Raw genomic sequence first — 19,215 nt, 5'->3', positions numbered from 1 at the left:
TCCCGTGAAGGCTGTCTATATATAATGTCCCATGGGTGAAAGTACATTTAGCAGTGGCAAAGACAACAGAAACAAAAGGGTCATAAATTCACAAAATTCCCTTTCTGTACCTCTAGAATCCTGCAATGTCCAAAAAACCCCCAAACAATATTATGCACTAATTTCTCACCACTGCCAGCTGCTGCTGCGTTTGATCACTCTGCATCTGACTGGTAGGAGAGCTGTAGGATACCCCAGGCTGAGAAGGCTGAGCCTCAGGAATAACGGAGGAACCTGCTAGTCTGTCTCCCATGTCCCAAGCTGTGAAAACAAGGCAAAAAGATTGATTTACGATGACTCAAGATGTGCTTTCATGCAGTGGATTGTAGCTGCATTTAAAGAAATGTTTTTTTTTTTGTCATTTTCCCTTAAACAACAGCTTCAAAATAATTTTTCATACACTAACTTATAGGATAGTACCCTTTTCATTCACACTTCCCTTCAATGCCCGTTCATGTGCTCTGTATCTACTGGGAAGCATGCAAAACACTTTAAGGCACTAAATACTGCATGTTTAAATAGTACAACTAGTATCAGTACTGTGTGTGCAGGGGAAATATAATGCTCTGAGCTTCTGAACATAAATAATAAGATTCTTGCTCTATTGCCAAGTATGCTGTGAGTGGAGCTCAGCAGATTACAGGTATGGAAGACACAAGGCCCTGCAGCAGGGAACTGGTGAAACAAGGTGCGACTGCATGGATCAAGAGGAAGCAGGAGGATGATAAGTGGGCTGTTAGCTAAGCTAAAGGCTAGCAAAAGCAGGCAAGTTATCCCTTTGTTTTTTCTAGCCAGTGTTTGCTCATTCAACAACAAATCAAGACATGTTCCAGCTAAGATTAAGCATACAATAGAGAAGAAAGATGCTGTTGTGCATTTCTTTCACTGTAATGTGTCCCAAGAACAAAATGCTAGACTCAGTGTTGACACTAAATATTTCTTTTGAATGGATTGAAGTGTTGCTACTACAAATTATCTTTGATACACACCTCCAGTGTGCTGCAGCTGTTGGTCACTCTCAGGCTCCTCGGACTCTGGCTGAATGGCAGCTACACTCTGTTCTGGTACTGGGATTTGCCCAGTTGACTGGGGAACATAAGGGACTCCCTGTGATTGGGAAGTGTTGTAGTTAGTGGTCTGAACACTCTGTTGAGTTGCTGGTTGGGCAGACATCTGTGAGCTGTGTTGGTTAGGTTGTGGAGGGACATAAGATACATGCTGTGGCACCGGCTGTGACTGAGGCACCTCCACGCCAGACTGTTGGCCTGGTTGCTGTGGGGGCTGTGACTGCTGTTCTTCTTCCAGCCTTCTCTTCTCCTGATCTTCTCTGACCTTTAAGACAGGAAAATACACATAAACCCCCCCCCCAGAAGAACACCAATTAAAAACATGTTAACACTGAAAAATGTTACATACATCATGTTAAAATCTAATCACTCAAACAGTGAACATTACAGGCCTATGATCACACCTGCTTCCGCTGTGCCCTCTTGTGATTGATTAGAGAAACTCTGTCCTTTATGGCCTTCGCAATGGTCTTGTGGTCACCTTCACACACATAGCCCGACTCAACCTACAACATAAAGATGTGACAAAAAGCTCATCACTGAAAATTTTATAACTGGAAATAAACAATTTTTGCCATGCAACAACGCAATTAACCAGGCTAAAGCATTAAAGCTCAATTCACCATTTCCTGAGCCACATCCTCTGGAACATCTTTGATGAGGTCAAAAGAAAACTCAATGGCTTCATTGTCTTTGTACTTTCCCTTGAGTTTTTTAACATCCTCAATTCTCAACCACAGCTTAATAGCTTGCATCTCTCCATCATCCTCTTCTGCCAGCTCCACACGCACGCCTGTATCCTCCTGGAAGAAGGCATGGTTCAATAGGTCCTTGATCGAGTACCTAGACAAATGGAAATAAACAGTGAGCAAATGGATATATTTTTGTAGAGCAATAAATTACCCTCAACTTGCTCAGTGTGACATTCTTCAATAAGAGACCTCTCATCCTTGTTCTGACGAATGCATCCCTCGATGATCTCCTTCACTTCAGGAATGGCCACCTTGTCGAAGCTGCCTGGCTTCACCCCCTAAAGGAAACACAGAACTTTAAATGAGAATGATTCTCTTCACCTGACCTTTTCTTATGCCGGATAATGCCCCATACCTTGTCTTTTTCAGCTCAGAGACTTTATATCACTAGCACAATAGTTGTCATTCCAAGTGACAACAAACAGTATCTTAACACAACTTCCATTTTCACTTTTGACAAATAATGTGAAGAAGAAGAAATTCTTTCTGCCTGGAAAATTTCAAGAATCCCTTTGGGTATTTAACAAGATCATTCTCTGCTTTAAATAATGTGCCAATTTTTTTTTTTTTTTTAAGTTTAATTTCTTTAAATGTCATCCATTTCTCCTTCCTCATTGATAAATTTAGAATTTAAGTGTTTCACCATTTTATACAAGACATCCTATTTGTCCCCTAAATACAACTCTTTGAATTCTGTGCAATGCAAGTGTAAAATCTCTGATCGTCGTTAGTGTGTGATGCCTACTGGATCAGTGATAATTTAATAGTTGTAATGTCATAATGCCAGCTCGTAGACTCACTTGCCTTTACACTCTGAATTTAGGTGAGCTCAGAGAAATGTTTCACTTTGTAAAAGAACTTGAATGTGCACATATTTTACTAGGTTCAGTCAAACGCAAAACATCCAAAACAGGGGCTTACTGACCAAGATGCACTTTTGAGTGGAGGGGGAAATATAAGTGAAGAAACAGTTCATTAGAAAGTAAAGGACAGCTGATGACAGGTGATGAATTGAAGCCATGACAAAAGGAAAGTACCTGGTCCTAAAGGAAAATTAAAACCTGCAAACTGAACAGTTGAGCTGAAAGCCAGAAGTCAAAAAACACCTCATTTGCTCAGGGGATAACCATAAAGCCAGACCATGTGACACTACATCCTAAAAAGCCTTCATAACACCACTGACTCAACTTAGCATTGAGGTTAAATGTGCAAGAACACACACTGTTCAGTGACATGGAAAGACTTAAGTATTTTTATTCTGCAGTTAATGATAAACTGAAGGTATTGGTATAGATTTCAAAACACACTATGTAGCTGGCACTCACAGAGCTCTTCAACTGATTTATCTCTAAGTATCTGGTGACTGTAAGACAATGAATCATAGCTAATTATGAATCACAAAAGTCCACCAGTATAAACTGTGTGAATTAAAAAGAAAAAAAAAGTTTTTCCTCTTACAGTCACTGCCCTTCTGGCATCATGCAAGACTCATGGGGGGGGGGGGGGGGGGGACAAACAAACAAACAAACAAAAAAAACAGCAGGTCTGCACTTGTTTGGCTTTTTATTAGTCAAGTCTACTGGCTTAATTAACATACAGGAAAGCAGCAAGGCAAAGGGGACTTTTGGGGTAAATAGCTTCTTTTTTAAACAAAAAACAAAAAAACACGTGGGCTCTCCAAACAGAGGAAGAGGACAGATAGTAATATCAGAGCAGAGGAAACAGAATACAAGCTAAAGATATGTCAGCAGGAACATGAAATGATTCCAGAAGTGGACATTAGCCTTCTTGGCACACAGGAAGAGGTGAAGGCAGGGCAGAGGGGTGACTGGAGGGTTGAAAAGATGACTTACGCTGGTAACTCTGCGGTAGATCTGTGCAGCATTCTGGCACTCTGAGTAAGGGTACTCTGAGGTGGCCATCTCCAGCATGCACATTCCAAAGGCATACACATCCACTGACTCGTCGTACTTCTCCTCATACATCTCAGGCGCCATGAACTCAGGGGTACCTTAAATCAAAACAACTATTCAGAACTCCCTTACTGATTGAGTGGGCTTCTCACAACCCATTGCTCCTCTAACCCATGAGGGGTTGAGGAAGAGGATGATGAGAAGATTGACCAGCCTGCTGAAATCCCCTGGAGTAGAACCTGTGAGGTGAAAGTTGGAAGAAAGAGAGGAAAAAAAAGAAAAAGGGGAAGGAAAGCAAAAAAAGAGAGAAAACAAAAAAAGGAGGGAGAAGCTGGGCTCAGTTAGACTGTTGAGAAGATGGCACGTGTTTGTCTGTGTAAGACCTTAACATGTTGGGATATACGTGTAGCTGAGGTGACCAATGTGCAGGACACACTTGTTAGCCTGAATAAATAACATTTGCACCATTCAATTATCTCTAAAATGAAGCACTGAGGAATAATACCCATGCCGAAATAAAGTGGAATTTGTTCACAGAGATGCCAATTGACCCTGTAATGTACATAGGACTAGCTATGGAAATAACTTTTGTCAAGACCTTACCTTACAGCCACAATAACATTGCCATTTATAGTACACCCACCTTTCGCTGTCTGACTTACCAGTTCATTCTCACCTGCAGGAAGAATGTGTTATGGTCAAGGCTGAGAGAAGCAGATCCCATAGCTAGTAACAGTGCTCAAAAGTGTGTCCATGCACATAAGCCCTATTGCATTCATTGATTATTTTATATTCAATTTCAGGTCTTACACAGAAAAACTCATTTGGTTATTTGAATGTAATTTTTTTTGATATTGATGCATATGACAGCACACTGTCAGACTTACCAGGCCCATAAAAGATCATACTTACTCAATGAACAGCAGTACCCTATTCATTCCAAACAGCAGAATGGGGCACAGCTGAGGCTAGAGCCTACATTTTAAAAGCATACCCAAGACTGTGAAAGAAAAAAAAAAAAGAAAAAAAAAAAAAAAAAAAAAAAAGGCAAAATGCTGACAGAGAGAAAGTGGAGAGAGCTCCCTGGACACAAAGATGGAGCAAAAAGTTTCTGCAGTCCTGCAAATATTTTAAAAGACAGCAAGAGACAAACACTAAAAAAAAAAAACCTGTTGAGGCAAACCCATAGAAAGAGATGTTAAACATCATTGGTAAAACTGGCAAACAGACCACATATTTCCAAACCACAGAACAAAGACCAGTCTAAGACAGAAGCAAAGGCCATACCTTTTGCCATGGCCAGGTTAGCCTGCAAGAAGGCATGACAACTATCATAATAATAATAATATTTAACAGTAGTAGAAATGTTAGGCGCTACTTACATTCAGTAGATGCCTGGAAAAAAAAAAAAAAACTCTCTCTTTGTGGAGAAACATAGAACAGAAATATTCTGTACAAAGACCAAACTTTATAAGTTATGGTATAAGTGCTAAGAGAGAAAACCTTGTGGTTATCTGCCTAAGATTACCACAGTATCTGGCCTCCTTTTGAGCTGTGGTTTGAGAGACAGCTGAAACGCTGTGGTCTGTTTTTGAACCACATCGTCAGAAAAGTCAAAGAAAAATCTTATCTACACAGCATAATTTTACATAAAACATGTTATCTTCACCCCCCTCAAAAAAAAGAAAGAAAGAAAGAAAGAAAGAAAAAAAAAAAAAAAAAAAAAAAAAAGGTACTGTCCTATTGCAGGACACAAAACAGAAGACCCACTGGATTCGTACCTATAACACTCTTGGCAAAGGATGCACGCTTGAGTGTGGCCAGTCCCAGGTCTCCAATCTTGACAGACCCTGTGGGGCCTGTGATGAAAATGTTGTCACATTTAAGGTCTCTATGGATGATTGGAGGAGCTCGAGTGTGAAGGAAGTGGAGGCCCTTCAGGATTTGTCGGCACCAGCTCCGCAGCACTTTAATTTTCATCACCTTGAACCGCTTCAGATATCTACAGGGAAGCAGATCATAATGTTCAACAGGGTTGATGCAATCCTAGAATTTCAAACTCAATATGATACCCAGGAAAACACTCAATAACATTTTCAATACCACAGGAGAAAAAAATTACAATAAACCTTGCTAACTTTTTGTAAATATTAGAACACAAACAACAACATCAATGACAACACTATTAAGTGTGTATATATACACACCTTTTGTTTCCATTGGTGATTATATAGTTAGGCTGCCACTGTTTGTCTAGTTGGCAGTAGACTATTTTCAGCTTCAATTTGGGACATAACATTACAGATGTGCAGGATGGATAATGTTTGCTACCTAGCCTCCACATTAACTTTCCACATTTAACAGACCACTAACGTGGCTATCGAATGATTGCTAATGTTAACATCCATGCCAGCCAGGCTAACCTTTCTGATAACTGTTTAATACTTCAATAACATTGAAGTATTAAAATTTCTCATAAAGCGTTTTTCAGTGTTGTGAATGTCAACTAATGTTCATGTGTTTAGCTGCAAGTGAAGGGAAGGGCTACGTGTCTGCAGCAGTGCTGTGTGAAGCTGTGTGTCAACTGGAGGCAGCAAAGACGGCGCCGTTGGTAGTGATACTGCTGATTCAGAAGTGATTTTTAGCATTATTAGTATCTGAATATTAACTTTGACAACTAATATTTACAAACCCTGTAAAAAAAGCAAATGCAGTCTTTTCTTATGGACTTCTTAATAAGAATACCTAACAAGTTGAATGCACTTGCCTTATATTTAAAAATTTCAACCAACATTTATTTGGTCAAAAATGACAGTTATTGACCATTATAATCAATATTAAAGAGTGAACTCTTCTTATCACAATCTACAGCCTCTGCCAAGTGAAACTCACGTTTTGAGAGTGCCAGAAGTCATGAGCTCTGTGACTAACACAATGCACTTCCTGCCTTTGGAGGGTCCTTCCCAGGAGTCATAAAAGCGAACAATGTTGGGATGCTGTAGTCCCTTTAACATCCCAGCCTCCTCCTTAAAGCGCTGCCGTTCTGACTTTGAGAGCTTACGATCCTACAGGGGACAAAAGGGAAAATTTCACACAACAATTCAGCACTATATACAAGTGTACAAGTAATTTGGAGTAATGAAAAGGCAATGGGTAAATATACCATATGATGAAAATTATTAGCATGCACTTCTTTCCTTCAGTATCCGAATGTGACCATACATGCAAAGTATTTTAATCCATTGGCAGTTTAACTGAAAAAGGTTTTCAATATGCAGTCTTCTTCTCAAATTTCACACAGCTTGATAAACAGAAAGATACAATAGGAGGACATAGGACTATGGCTATCTGTTTTCTACTGCATACCAAAAGGAATGCATCTAATTTTGTCCTTGGTTAAAGAAAAACAAAATGATAGAAGAGCCAGAACTGAGTGAGAAATATGGATTATCAGTACAGTGAAGACAATTGTGTCAAAGAAATATTGCAGCAAGCTTGTCTAAAAATCAAAAATTAACAGTCACATTCAGGGCTTTAGAATTTGGAGCCTACCAAAGAGGTTCCAGCTTTCCCAGAGGAAAATCTCCAGGACTGATTCATTTTTTTAACGAGTTCCTTTTACATTCATTAAATGGCCAAAATAATAGGAATATAAAAACTTGTTATGTCAGGTAACAGATTAATTGTATTAAATATAAGCAAATAATTGTGCTCATATGCAGAGTCAGTTCCTCTTGAGCCAAGAAAAACCCTGACCCCCCCACTGTGAAATGGTGTTAATCAACTTGGGAAACAAGACAATGATTAAATCACCATAACCAGAAAGACATGATCAATATGCATGATTCCTGGTTATGGTTTAAGATGTGGAAAATAATCTGTTCATAACCATGCGTGCAAAGATAGACAGTAAGGTATGATAATTCAAAAGCTGATTAATAATAAATAATAAAGGCTATAAATATTAATGATTGTGCAATCGAGGCTGATGCTGTGTCATCCTAATTCTGAGCAAAGAGTCAAATGTGTGGCAGCTGATGAACTGTCAATGAATCATATGTACACACCTGACAGAACTGTCTGCCAGGTGTGACTTAAAATTCCATAAACTGACTGATGTGTGAAGGAGGATTGCCATTAAATCCTTCTGTAGGTTCTGGTACTAACAAAAAAGTGTAAAAACACTCTTCTCAAGTTTCCCGAGCAATTCCTAGCATGACCTACATTTATAGTCTGCTTGACTACAGAGCAGTAAACCCATAGAAGTTAGACAAGCCCAGTAATACACTGAAGCCAAAGACTGCCCTTGAAATCTGCAGAGACTTGGCCACAGGCCAGACTGTCCAGGAAATTCAGCCCATTTTTTTTTTTTTTTTTTTTTTTTTTAAAGTGGAGTGTGAGCTCTATGATAGCAAAAATTTTCCAGTAACTGACATCACTTGAACAAAAACATAACCCAGAGTACACCAGCCTTAACAGGTGATATCTTGGACATTCGAGGTTGGCGTAATGTCTGAGGACAACACAAATTGAGAAGCTGAAGTGAAAAATGTGAGGAGCTACAATTAGAAGCAAGAGAGGACAATGAATCAAGATTCAATGTAAGGAAACACCAGTGAGAGAAGAGGGGCAAGTTAAGGTTCTACCAACTGAACTGCAACTGGACCACATGACCTACTTTCCAGATAATTTATCCATTTATCTAGCTGGATAGTTATTTCATCAAACATCAACAGCAGTATTTACAGCCTCAGGGTAACACCCAAACCCGCACCCGCCCAAATACAAAACTTCTGTATTAATAAAAGCATTTGCACTGCAGGCACAAAGCCACTCCTCTCCAGCACCTTGGCACAGACTTAAAAACCTTACCCTATTAAAAGAGATCACATCCTAGTCTACCAGCCCAGAGTCACTGCCCGCAATCACAATTTTGTAAAGATGTGTCAATTAAGACAGCTCAGCAACACTTGCATGTTAAAATTTTCCAGCCTTTACACAAAAGAACACAACAATCAACTACTGGAGATCACTTTTGTTTTAAACTAGATGCAGACAACAAAACCTGTGGTGGTGTCTTAGTACAGCAATATTAACCTAACTGAAATAGCAGGTCCATGCTCCAGCACAGGAAAAACATCGACAGATAAAGCCGATCAGCACCAAGTCACAACAGTCACCTCAAGGAGCTTCCTATTGTAGGGTAAAGACCTAGCAATATTAGAGAGAAGACCCAACAACACCCCCCCCACCCCCCAAAAAAAAGCAAGAACTTGGCGACAATGGGAAGGAAAACTCCCTTTTAACAGAAAAACTTCCAGCAGGATCAGGGAGGGGCAGCCATCTGCTGTAACCGGTTGGGAATAATGGGAAAATAAAGAGAAAAAGAGTTTAATAACTAATGATTAAATGTAAAATGGTGTATAACCACAGGGAGTGAAAAGAGGTGAGTGAAGAAGAAATGCTCAGTGCATTATGGGAAGCCTCCAGCAGTTTAGGCCTATTGAACAGTAACTAAGAGGGGGTTCAGGGTCACCTGATCCAGCCCTAACAGAAGCTTTACCAAAAAGAAATTGAGACTTCCACACTGGTACTTTGTTCAAAAGCACTTAACACCAACTGTACAATGTCAGGACTTCAAAGAGGTACGTTCACTATAGGGATGGTTGTGATTTTTTAATATTCAAAAAGATATAACAAAGGAAATGTTTATGCAGCTTTTTTTTTTTTTTTGCTTTAAAATATTTACTCTCTCTTGTTTTTATTGGAATCCGGCAAGATTTAATGCATTCGCATAATATGCATGCACAAAGTAGCACTAATCCACCCACACAGTTTCCCAGCCGCCAAGTTAAAAAAAAAAAAAAAAAACAGAGAAAATGGGAATCACCATCTACTCGGGTGGTGGTCAGGTAAATTCCAGAGTTGTAAAATTACATACTGACATAAACAGGACAAAGACACAAACCCAAGTCTAATATTGCTATGAAAAAGGTTTAAAGCTACCATGTCACAAGTCTGCCACAACTGTGCAGTCATTTGAGAGCAGTTAGAATAGTTTCTATTTAAAAATCAAATAGCATTTGCTTGAAATGCCCCAACTCACTTTATAGCATCTAGAAAACTCTCCAGTCTAGCATGCACCACCTCGTGTTCTCGAGTCTTTCGCCCAACCTCAGACTGTGCGTCTTCTACAGAAGGCGTGTCACTGAGATTCAGAAGACCTTAAAACTGTCCTCCTACTGCCCAAATATGTGTCCAGTTGAGGTGAGCAGGATTCCATCTCCACTATATACAGTGTTTGCGAAGCACCGCTTCCCCTTCCTGAGGTGTCTGTGGTTTGCCAGAGTTTCTTCCAAGAGTGAGTGAAAATTATGGATTCACTGAACTCAAACACAAGTTTTCGTTTTTACAGCTGCTAAAGCCTCTCTCTGTTTGGTCTGCTATTATCTGTGAGCTGATTTTAGAGGGGTACAAGCTAACTAAGCTGGCTGGTTATCTTTCTTCAGCTTGAGAACTTTTTAATCACAGGTTTGCACCACAGAATTCAGGAGTACAGCTCCCTCAAAAATTTAGGTGTAAAACAGGATCAAAAATAGGGGATGAAGATTTTCAACATACTCCAAGCACCCTCTCCTGTGATTTGTTAATGAAAGAGAGAAACTACATCACACCCTCTTTTGACTGTTACTTCAAAGAGCTCTTTGGCCTGTGCCATACCTTGCTCATACTGTCACTGGGAAAGTACCCAACTGTTTCCACAAATCCTGTGCAGAGAGGTCAAATGAATGAATGTCAAAATAACTCCTGTTCATTGCAGATTGACTTTGTCTCAATATAAAGTTTAAACCATTTATTTTCCCTCCTCATATTTAGTTACCTGTAAGATATTTAAAAATTATATGAAAGTCTTAGAACAAGCAATTAAAAACAGCTAGTTATATCAGATAGGTGCAGTCCAAACAGCAACAACCTAGCAAGAAAAACAGAAAACACTGGAAAAACTGACTTAAAAAAAAAAAAAAAGTACTACATTATCAATGTCTTCCAAAATAAGGATTCCTAGTACTTGTAATTACACTGGACATAATTACTGAAGCTTTTATGCTACTTGTGTCTAATAGTTTTATCATGCTCAAAGTACAACACAGTTCTTTCAACATGCATTTTACATAAGTGTACCTTGTGAGATTTATGGAAAAACAATACTAAGTTGACTGATAAGGATTTTAGTTTAAAGGTGTTTTTAACTGATGTGATTCACTTTAAAAGACAGTTATCTACAGTATCTCAAAAGCATAGTGGAAAATACTGTTTTTAGGCAGAGGCCAGGATAAATAACCCAACAGCCCTAAAAATAGACAAAGGGAAAAAAGCTTATGATCATGCCAAGGACTGGCTCCATCAGGTCCCTACTCTGACACCGAGAGGTCGATGGAGCCCTCTGGGCACCACTGGCTCAGATGTGGGAAACAGCTGAAAGCCAAGAAGCCATGGTAAACAGTTCCACTGTTACCCATTTAGTTGCATTATATCTCTCTGTGGGCAGAAAAATTCGGTGTTCCCCTGACAACGTAACGTGACGGTGAGATCAAAGATCACTGTGGCTGCTACACAATTCGTCAGCAAAAAAACACGTAGACAGATCCAGGCTATTTCACAATCTGTCAGCATGATTAATGGATTTAATGGGGTTGAACTAAAAAAAAAAACAAAACAAAAATACAACATATCCCATAAAATTAAAAAGGAGAACCAATACATTGGTAACTGAGAGCACTGCTCAAAAAAAGTTCACCGCAACTGTTTTTAATCTAGAAAAGGCCTACACGTATTAATAAACTACCTTAGTGTGGGGGGAATACAGTTAAAATGTTTCTGATCAATACTATTACAATGACTACTTTTACTTTGATATTTATGTCAGTATCACTTTAACACCTATGAAACAAAGTTTTTGTTCAAAACAGAAGGACACTCAAAGAGTGAGGCCCAATCATACTATTTTTTTAGAGAGCAATTTAGTTGTTTCCTGACCACCTCTCTACAAATTTAATTCAGCTTGGTAAAGTCATTTTTGCTTCTAGCTAGAAAGGTTCTTCCTGGTAAGACATGACTACATGACCCTAACTGAATAAAGGTTAGAAATGACTGTAGTGTTCTCAAAATCTAAAATCAGTCATTCAAGGTGTCAGTTTAAAAGGCTGTAACCTTTCAAACAGTGAGAGTCAGAAGGGAACTGGGAGCACACCAGCTCTACTGGTGTTGGTTAAACTGGTCCAACATTTTTGCCTCTCTTGTCACCAGTCTTTGCCTTCAGTATCATACCAAGTTAATTCTGCTCTGCTAGTGTTTGTTACTGTTGTTTGTTAAACTGGTCCAACATCTTTGCTTCTCATGTCACCAGTCTTTGCCTTCAGGATGAGATGGGGTTTACGGTCTACCTCATGCCTTTAATGAGGATTGCCATTTAATGCATTCCTCAGTGAAATTTCTTTCCAAATTTGCCACATTTAGCAGTTACAAATCAAGTTCTCACAGTAAACCTGAAGACCTCGATTAATGAACAGTGGCAATGTCTCTGTTAAAATACTTGGATATAATGTCACTTCCAGCGGATGCCATTGACCAGCTGGACAGAGGGCTGCCATAGTTTCTACAGGATGCCTGGAGTATTCTTACTCATGTTTCAATCCATAATGGGGAGGAAGGAGGTGTGGAAGCAGCAACTGGGAGATGGCATGGTTGAAAAATGGATGAGTGAGCAGATAGGGGAGGTTCCTAAATTTATTCCTCTTTTTTGTCTCTCCTCAACTTCCTCTCTGGAATGACCTACTTATTCTTCAGCCATGCCTGCAATGTGAAACAACTGTGTGGGTTCATGGGTGGGTGAATAAAGCTGAACAGTTAAAAATTCTCAGTCGATTGTAGACAGATCGCCTTCCAGATTGAATGAGCCAGGGACACTTCATTTAAACTTGAAAGTCAAAGTTTTCAGACAAAGTTGCTGCATAGCTTTAGGGTAGACAAAGTGGGTTTGATGCCTCTGGTCAGAGTGAAACCTCTAACTACAGAAGAATTTCAGTTTTATTTACATACACATAACCTATTAAAAAAAAAAAACACACACACACACACGAGAAACACTGAGTTTGTTTGGCTCAACCCTTCCATTACTTCTGTACTCCGAGAACACAAAATTTGTTAAATTTTTTTAACTTATTTTTTGGGGTGTATAAAGAGCATTAGGGCATTGGACTACTAGTGTGACTATTTCATTTTAATCATGTTAGGAGATAAATTGAAGGCCCTATGAGGGGAAACCCGTCTGACTCGTTTCAGCAAGCAGGCACAAGATATGCTGTTGCTCACAGCTGACACACCGAATTCTCCACAAATGTGTCACAAGCTTGATTGTGCATCAATGACTCAAGCATTAGCAGGAAGCAAAGTAAATGAACTTTGAGCCCCTACTCCTTTGTTAAACATCTCAATCTCAAAACTCATTGTGATGTATTTCGTTTTGTTTAGTAAAATATTTACATTCCAGAAATATATGCACTTCTGGGTACTGTCAAAAGCTCTTAAAATGGCTATATTTATATCAGTGCTAGGAAATACACTGGACTAACTACGGTAAAATTACATGCCTAAAATAATATTTGTAACTATTATATAACACTCAGTGAAAAGTTCTCCTTAAAGACATAACGCCTGATTGACCGTGAGACTACATTAACAACCTACAACGTGTAAAGGGGATTTCAGCTTCTGAAATACAGCTGAAAAGTGCACTGAAACTTCTGAGGTGGCAGTGGAAGGAAAAGGAAAGCGTGTCAAGTTACATGCTCATATTTCTGAAAATTAAATTATTGTTTGCCCTGAGCAGAACAAAAACCTAACTTTAATTCAGTTATAGTTATGACTTCCAACACTAATGAAAACAAGATGATTAAGATATAAGAACTATATGTCTGTTTTCTCTCTCTTTTTTTTTTTTGCCACGATATCCTCGTTCTGTGTCCTTCCATTACAGCGGTTCACTTTTGCTCTTTTACAAAACGCCAAACTCACTCCTCTGCAGGCTGTGGCAGATTTAGTTCAGCTAAAGCAAGGATGACAGAAAAAAAACTAACAAAAACTGCTCCCTTTATTTCCCAACGGGTCACCACAGTGGATGGATCTGCGTATTTGATTTGTAAAGTGACAGACCACAAAAATCTTTTTATTTTGTTATGAATAATTTAACTGAAATTTACTGGCTAAGATGTTATATTCACCCGTAAACTGCAGCTGTGATACCAACTGTCCAATAGCCTTAAGGAACAGCCTCACATCTACTTTTTAGTTTGCATCAGAGCAAGAGCCCAAAAGAAGACAGTAAAAATGTTACTATGAACAACCTCAGTGGAAAGTGTGTATATATCCTCACATAGCTTTCTTCAGTAGGTGGCAAGTAAGAGGAAATTTAATAAAAACAATAACTAAACCATAACTAAAAGGTATCCCATCTCATACTTTACTAATAGCTAAGTATTATACTTAAGATTTTACTCAATATTTAGGAAAGTAAAATGTGAGGAAGTTGAAAGGGTGGGAGGTCGACTGATAGTTCAGAAGCAGGCCTTGGCAGGTCAGCCTGCAATGCTGCATGCAGGAGATTCCTCTGTGAGGAATGTGACCCATTTTACATTCAGGCGAGCATTCAGAGCAGGAATGCACTGAGCATGCGTGAGATTGTATGTGTGGGGGGGAGGGGAACGTGGCTGTAATCTTCACATTGTTCTGAAACCAGTGTGCATGCGTTACTGTGGTTCTCTCTACCGCCTTGTGAGCCCTACTGCTCTCATGACAGGGAAAAGCGTGACAGTGAGAGCAAACATTCATGTGGTGAATGAGGTCAAACTTTGCTATGGGCTATATAGCTGCTGTAACTGACAGCAGAACTTTTTTTTTTAAACAAGCATGAAAAAAAAAAATTGCATCTCATTCAAGAAAACTTCCTAAAATGCAAATAAAAGTAGGTCAAAGGTCAAAATCTGTGGAGAAGACAGCTAAATGTGTTTTAATAAAGTCAACCCAATGCTTCCTGCTGTTGCCATTAATAGCCCAGGAAACTGAAGGCTATAAAATGAACAGGATTTCAGAGTTTGACCAACTTTTATGATATTTTGGATATTCTACTGCTGCAAAAGGTGCCAGAGTAAGGTGATCTTTTAATCTCTGCTTTTGCTATCAAGAATTTGCTCAGTTGTACATTTCTAGATTTTTTGTTTCAATTTTCTAGTGGTATCTTCGGCCAGTGTGAACAGTAAATGTAGGAAAATATAACTGCAATAATTCTGCACACATTTTGTCAAAGGCAATTTCCGGTGTGCGAAGAGCTAGTCATGAAGGCATAGTCATTCATCAAAGCACCACAGATAGCATCAAATAACATGCCAGTGTCTTAAGAGTGAAGTCAAACCAGGAAATGGGAAGTTTTTGTTTGCTATGTTTTGATGAAAAATGCAGTGCAAAACAATCAGGAAATGCTGGCTATGCTTTGTAGAAGAGAAATGATAATGGGGAGAAGGGAAACTTCATCCATCCATCCATTTTCTTCCGCTTATCCGGGGCCGGGTCGCGGGGGCAGAAGCCTAAGCAGAGAAGCCCAGGCTTCCCTCTCCCCAGCCACCTCCTCCAGCTCATCCGGAGGGACCCCAAGGCGTTCCCAGGCCAGCCGAGATACATAATCTCTGCAGCGTGTCCTGGGTCTACCACGGGGCCTCTTCCCAGTGGGACATGCCCGGAACACCTCACCCAGGAGGCGGCCAGGAGGCATCCTAATCAGATGCCCGAGCCACCTCAACTGGCTCCTTTCGATGTGGAGGAGCAGCGGCTCTACTCTGAGCCCCTCCTGGATGGCCGCACTCCTCACCTTATCTCTAAGGGAGAGGCCAGCCACCCTTCGAAGGAAACTCATTTCTGCCGCTTGTATTCGCGATCTTATTCTTTCGGTCACTACCCAAAGCTCGTGACCATAGGTGAGGGTAGGAACGTAGATCGACCGGTAAATCGAGAGCTTCGCTTTTACGCTAAGCTCCCTCTTCACCACGACGGACCGGTGCAGCGTCCGCATCACTGCAGAAGCAGCCCCGATCCGCCTGCCGATCTCCCGTTCCCTTCTCCCATCACTCGTGAACAAGACCCCGAGATACTTAAACTCCTCCACTTGAGGCAAGAACTCGTTCCTGAGCCGGAGATGGCACTCCACCCTTTTCCGGCTGAGGACCATGGCTTAACTTATTGGCTCTAATTATAAAAAAAAAAAAAAAGTATGGAACTGAGGCAATATATAAGCATTAAGAACAATGGTTACACAATTTTCATACCTGCAGCTCACACCAAGCCACCTCCACAGTGGTTTCTGTGTCCAAGCCCTTGTAGACTGTCTTGAAGGAGCCACGTCCAATTTCTATGTCAAACTTCAGGAACCGTCCATCAGGTGATGTCCCCACTGCTTTGGTTTCGGCCTCTTCGATGTCTTCTTGCACTTTTTTCTCAGCTTCTCGTTGCTCTGCCTCTGCTCGGGCCTTAGCATCCTTATCTGCCTCCTCCCCGTCTTCCTCGTGATGTGCCTTCACCTCAGTGCCGCTTTCAGGTTCAATTTGACTTGGTAATTCTGTTCCCAAGCTGAGCGCCGTGTGAGCCGCTACTACCACCTCCCCATCACAGATATCACGTGCTCTTGCAGGCCCTTGCTCTGAAAGCACTACACCCACCCTGGCTATTTCGATATCTTTTCCTTCTTCTCCTCTTTCACTATCCACAGACTTCTCATTTTCAGGTAAACTTGCTTCAACCTTCAGTAACTGATTAGCAGCAGTCTTTTGCTGCTGGGGGGCAGCTTCCCGTGGCTGAACCAGTTGAGGAGTAGCAATGGGGATCTTGCTGGGTAAAGGAAGGGCCAAAGCTGTGGCATTAGAATCGCTGATGACACTGCGGCGTAAAAAACGGTGTTCAGGGTTACATCGATCACGCTCCATGGTGTGATGCCGACGTCTCACTTCTGGCCGACCCTCACCAATCATCGAATCTGAACCAGAGCTAGGACCATTTCCACTTTTCTGAGGGGGAGCCAGGAACTTCACCATTTTGTCGTCTGGCTTTTCCGACATCCCACCACTCACACTAAGAGTTAAGGAGGTACAATAACTGAAAAATTAAAATAAAGATATTTTCATGTCTGCCATTTTGGCTTATCTAAGCAATAGCTAACAGTCCTTCAAAAAGAAAAAAACAAATTACAATGTCTATCTACAGCTCTCCTCTCTTGATCACTCAAAAACTGTCTTTATAAATATAGTTCGGGGACTGAAGGTGCAAGATGGGAAGTGTTCTCTTACAAATGGAAAGGGACTGAACACTGCAGCAGAACACAAAGTGCTGATGTTGATACACAGGTCTCTTTAAGTCCACACCATCCATCCTGTAAGACACAGGGTGCAGTGTCGATCAAGCATAAGGAATCACTGGTGAGGAACAAACATGCACAGCCTACAACAGGCACAGGCACTAAACTATCCAGTGGAGGCAAAGGCAGGATGAGCTGACAGTCTGAATTTGCTCCAGTCCAGTATTACTGCAAGAGAAAACACAAAATAAAAGCTTCCTGATACATTTTGAAAATTAGCCAACATTATGTCAAATATCAACAAGGCTTGTAAGAGACCAACCTAAGTCCACAGACAGAATTTACAGTGTACATATGATTTTTAATGACACCATTTTAGTCCTGAATACAGTTGAAAGACATGTACTTAATTACCAGATCATTTTATGGTTTAAAATTAAGATTTCCACTTTAAAAAGATTTTCTGTTTTGCCCAAGGACATGCAATATAGGGCAAATTCGCCTTTAAAGTATTATTTTTCAGCTGTGCTCCATTAAAATGCCATTCAAGTGACTTGTTAAGTAAGCATAAGTGATTATCTATTACAACTGTACAGCAAAACTAAGCATTTTTACCTATGTGATGTAGGACAAAACCCAACTGCATTCATTTACAATGACATTTGACTCTGCACCTCACATTTGTTAAATAGAAGCACTGTCTTCAATATAAACGACAAAAAAATATTAGTATTTTTAATATTAGCTTGTAATACATTTCTTAAAGCCATACACATTTTTACTGTAAAAGACTGGAACCATCTAACATTTCATAACCGCAGCGGCAGTTACGCATGCTCTTCTGCTTTAATCATGCACTCCTGCAAGGAAAATCTTGTTACTTATTCATCTTTATCCTGCCATGGCTGCAGCCATTACCAGACTAGGCAACCATAATGTCAGAACTAAACCGGATAACGTTGGCTGCAATAACATCACGAAAATGAAAATAAACGGCTGCGCAAATTAATGCAATTTATATTTGAGTTAATGTTTGTGTTTCTTACACACACACACACACACACACACTCAGACACACTAATCTTTATCGGAGTGTAAGTGACACCATATCAATTTGAAATACCACCGACTTTCTCGTTCAAAACGAGGAGGAGGAGCGGCTCTTTGTTAGCGAGCTAACGAGCACAGTTAGCAAATAGCTAGTTAGCTGGCGCTGGCTAATCCTTAAACGGGGAACCGATAACCGACAGTGACCGATTTCCGTGTCACATCTTTATAACATATTCCTCTTTGATAACTCAGTTTCAAATTATTAACAGCAGTCGTGTGGTTTTAACGTATATGTAAGCATTAGAAATAAATATTACTTCGCAGCTTTACCGTATTCAGGTCCCGTTTCCATCCCTGAGTGGTTAACATCACACCGGATGCGCTCGCCCGGTGTAATCGGTTGAACAGCTACCACAGCAATGACGGTTACCCAGCTAGCCAGCGTTAGCTAGGCGGGTCTTTCTTACGGCCTAAAGCGCCACAGACCCGCCTCCTGGCTTCTCCATTCAATTTAACGCCATCTGATAACATTAGCACTCGTTTGTTGTTGTTATTACGCAGTTCACAGTTGTGTTTTAATTTGCTGGCTCAAGTCGACTATCCGCAGCTGAGTGGCAGACCATCTCGTGTTATATTAAATTTATTTATGTTTGATAAGAGTGAGCTCAGGTTAACTCTTTAGCGTTTGTGAGTCTAATATTGCTAACAGTTAGCAGCTTAGCTCATCGTGAGCTAGCGCCGAGCAATGCCGGGTGCCAGATAGGGACTTACCTCAATAAGAGGAGTGACGGTCAGTGGCATTTAAACAGTCCTCACAGCATCGTCGTGGGTGTAACAACAATACGCAGGTACATCACGCGTGTATCTGTCAGGTGGATACGTTCCCCCGGTGTGGCTCCCAAGCTGCGATTATTGGAGATCGATTTGAAAGAAGCAGTGCGGTTGTTACAGATTGACGAAGAAACGGTTTTAGCACAAAGCGCCTGCGCCGGCGGAGA

General features: G+C 40.4%; 1 protein-coding gene across 10 annotated transcripts in view; it reads right to left on the bottom strand.

Annotated features, from left to right (window-relative positions):
• LOC115782072 (serine/threonine-protein kinase WNK1-like) overlaps nt 1-19,215 on the bottom strand; it is a 29,266-nt gene extending 10,051 nt beyond the window's left edge. For 3 of the 10 annotated variants that reach the window (XM_030732067.1, XM_030732072.1, XM_030732071.1), the window contains exons 1-11: nt 18,548-18,601; nt 17,160-17,242; nt 16,146-16,968; nt 6,664-6,836; nt 5,553-5,773; nt 3,712-3,869; nt 2,048-2,136; nt 1,730-1,949; nt 1,511-1,612; nt 1,029-1,371; nt 170-300 (exon numbers count right to left, since the gene is read on the bottom strand). In XM_030732067.1, coding sequence (XP_030587927.1) covers nt 170-300; nt 1,029-1,371; nt 1,511-1,612; nt 1,730-1,949; nt 2,048-2,136; nt 3,712-3,869; nt 5,553-5,773; nt 6,664-6,836; nt 16,146-16,968; nt 17,160-17,242; nt 18,548-18,586 — 2,382 coding nt within the window. In that variant the 5' untranslated portion in view covers nt 18,587-18,601. Of the gene's footprint in view, nt 1-169; nt 301-1,028; nt 1,372-1,510; nt 1,613-1,729; nt 1,950-2,047; nt 2,137-3,711; nt 3,870-5,552; nt 5,774-6,663; nt 6,837-16,145; nt 17,396-18,547; nt 18,714-18,988 lie in introns of those variants that run through there. The other 7 variants (XM_030732068.1, XM_030732070.1, XM_030732074.1 and 4 more) reach the window with 7 other exon arrangements.

Source organism: Archocentrus centrarchus, chromosome 6, assembly GCF_007364275.1.
Source record: "Archocentrus centrarchus isolate MPI-CPG fArcCen1 chromosome 6, fArcCen1, whole genome shotgun sequence".
Classification (NCBI taxonomy): Eukaryota; Metazoa; Chordata; class Actinopteri; order Cichliformes; family Cichlidae; genus Archocentrus; species Archocentrus centrarchus.
This window is presented reverse-complemented; position numbering and strand designations above follow the sequence as displayed.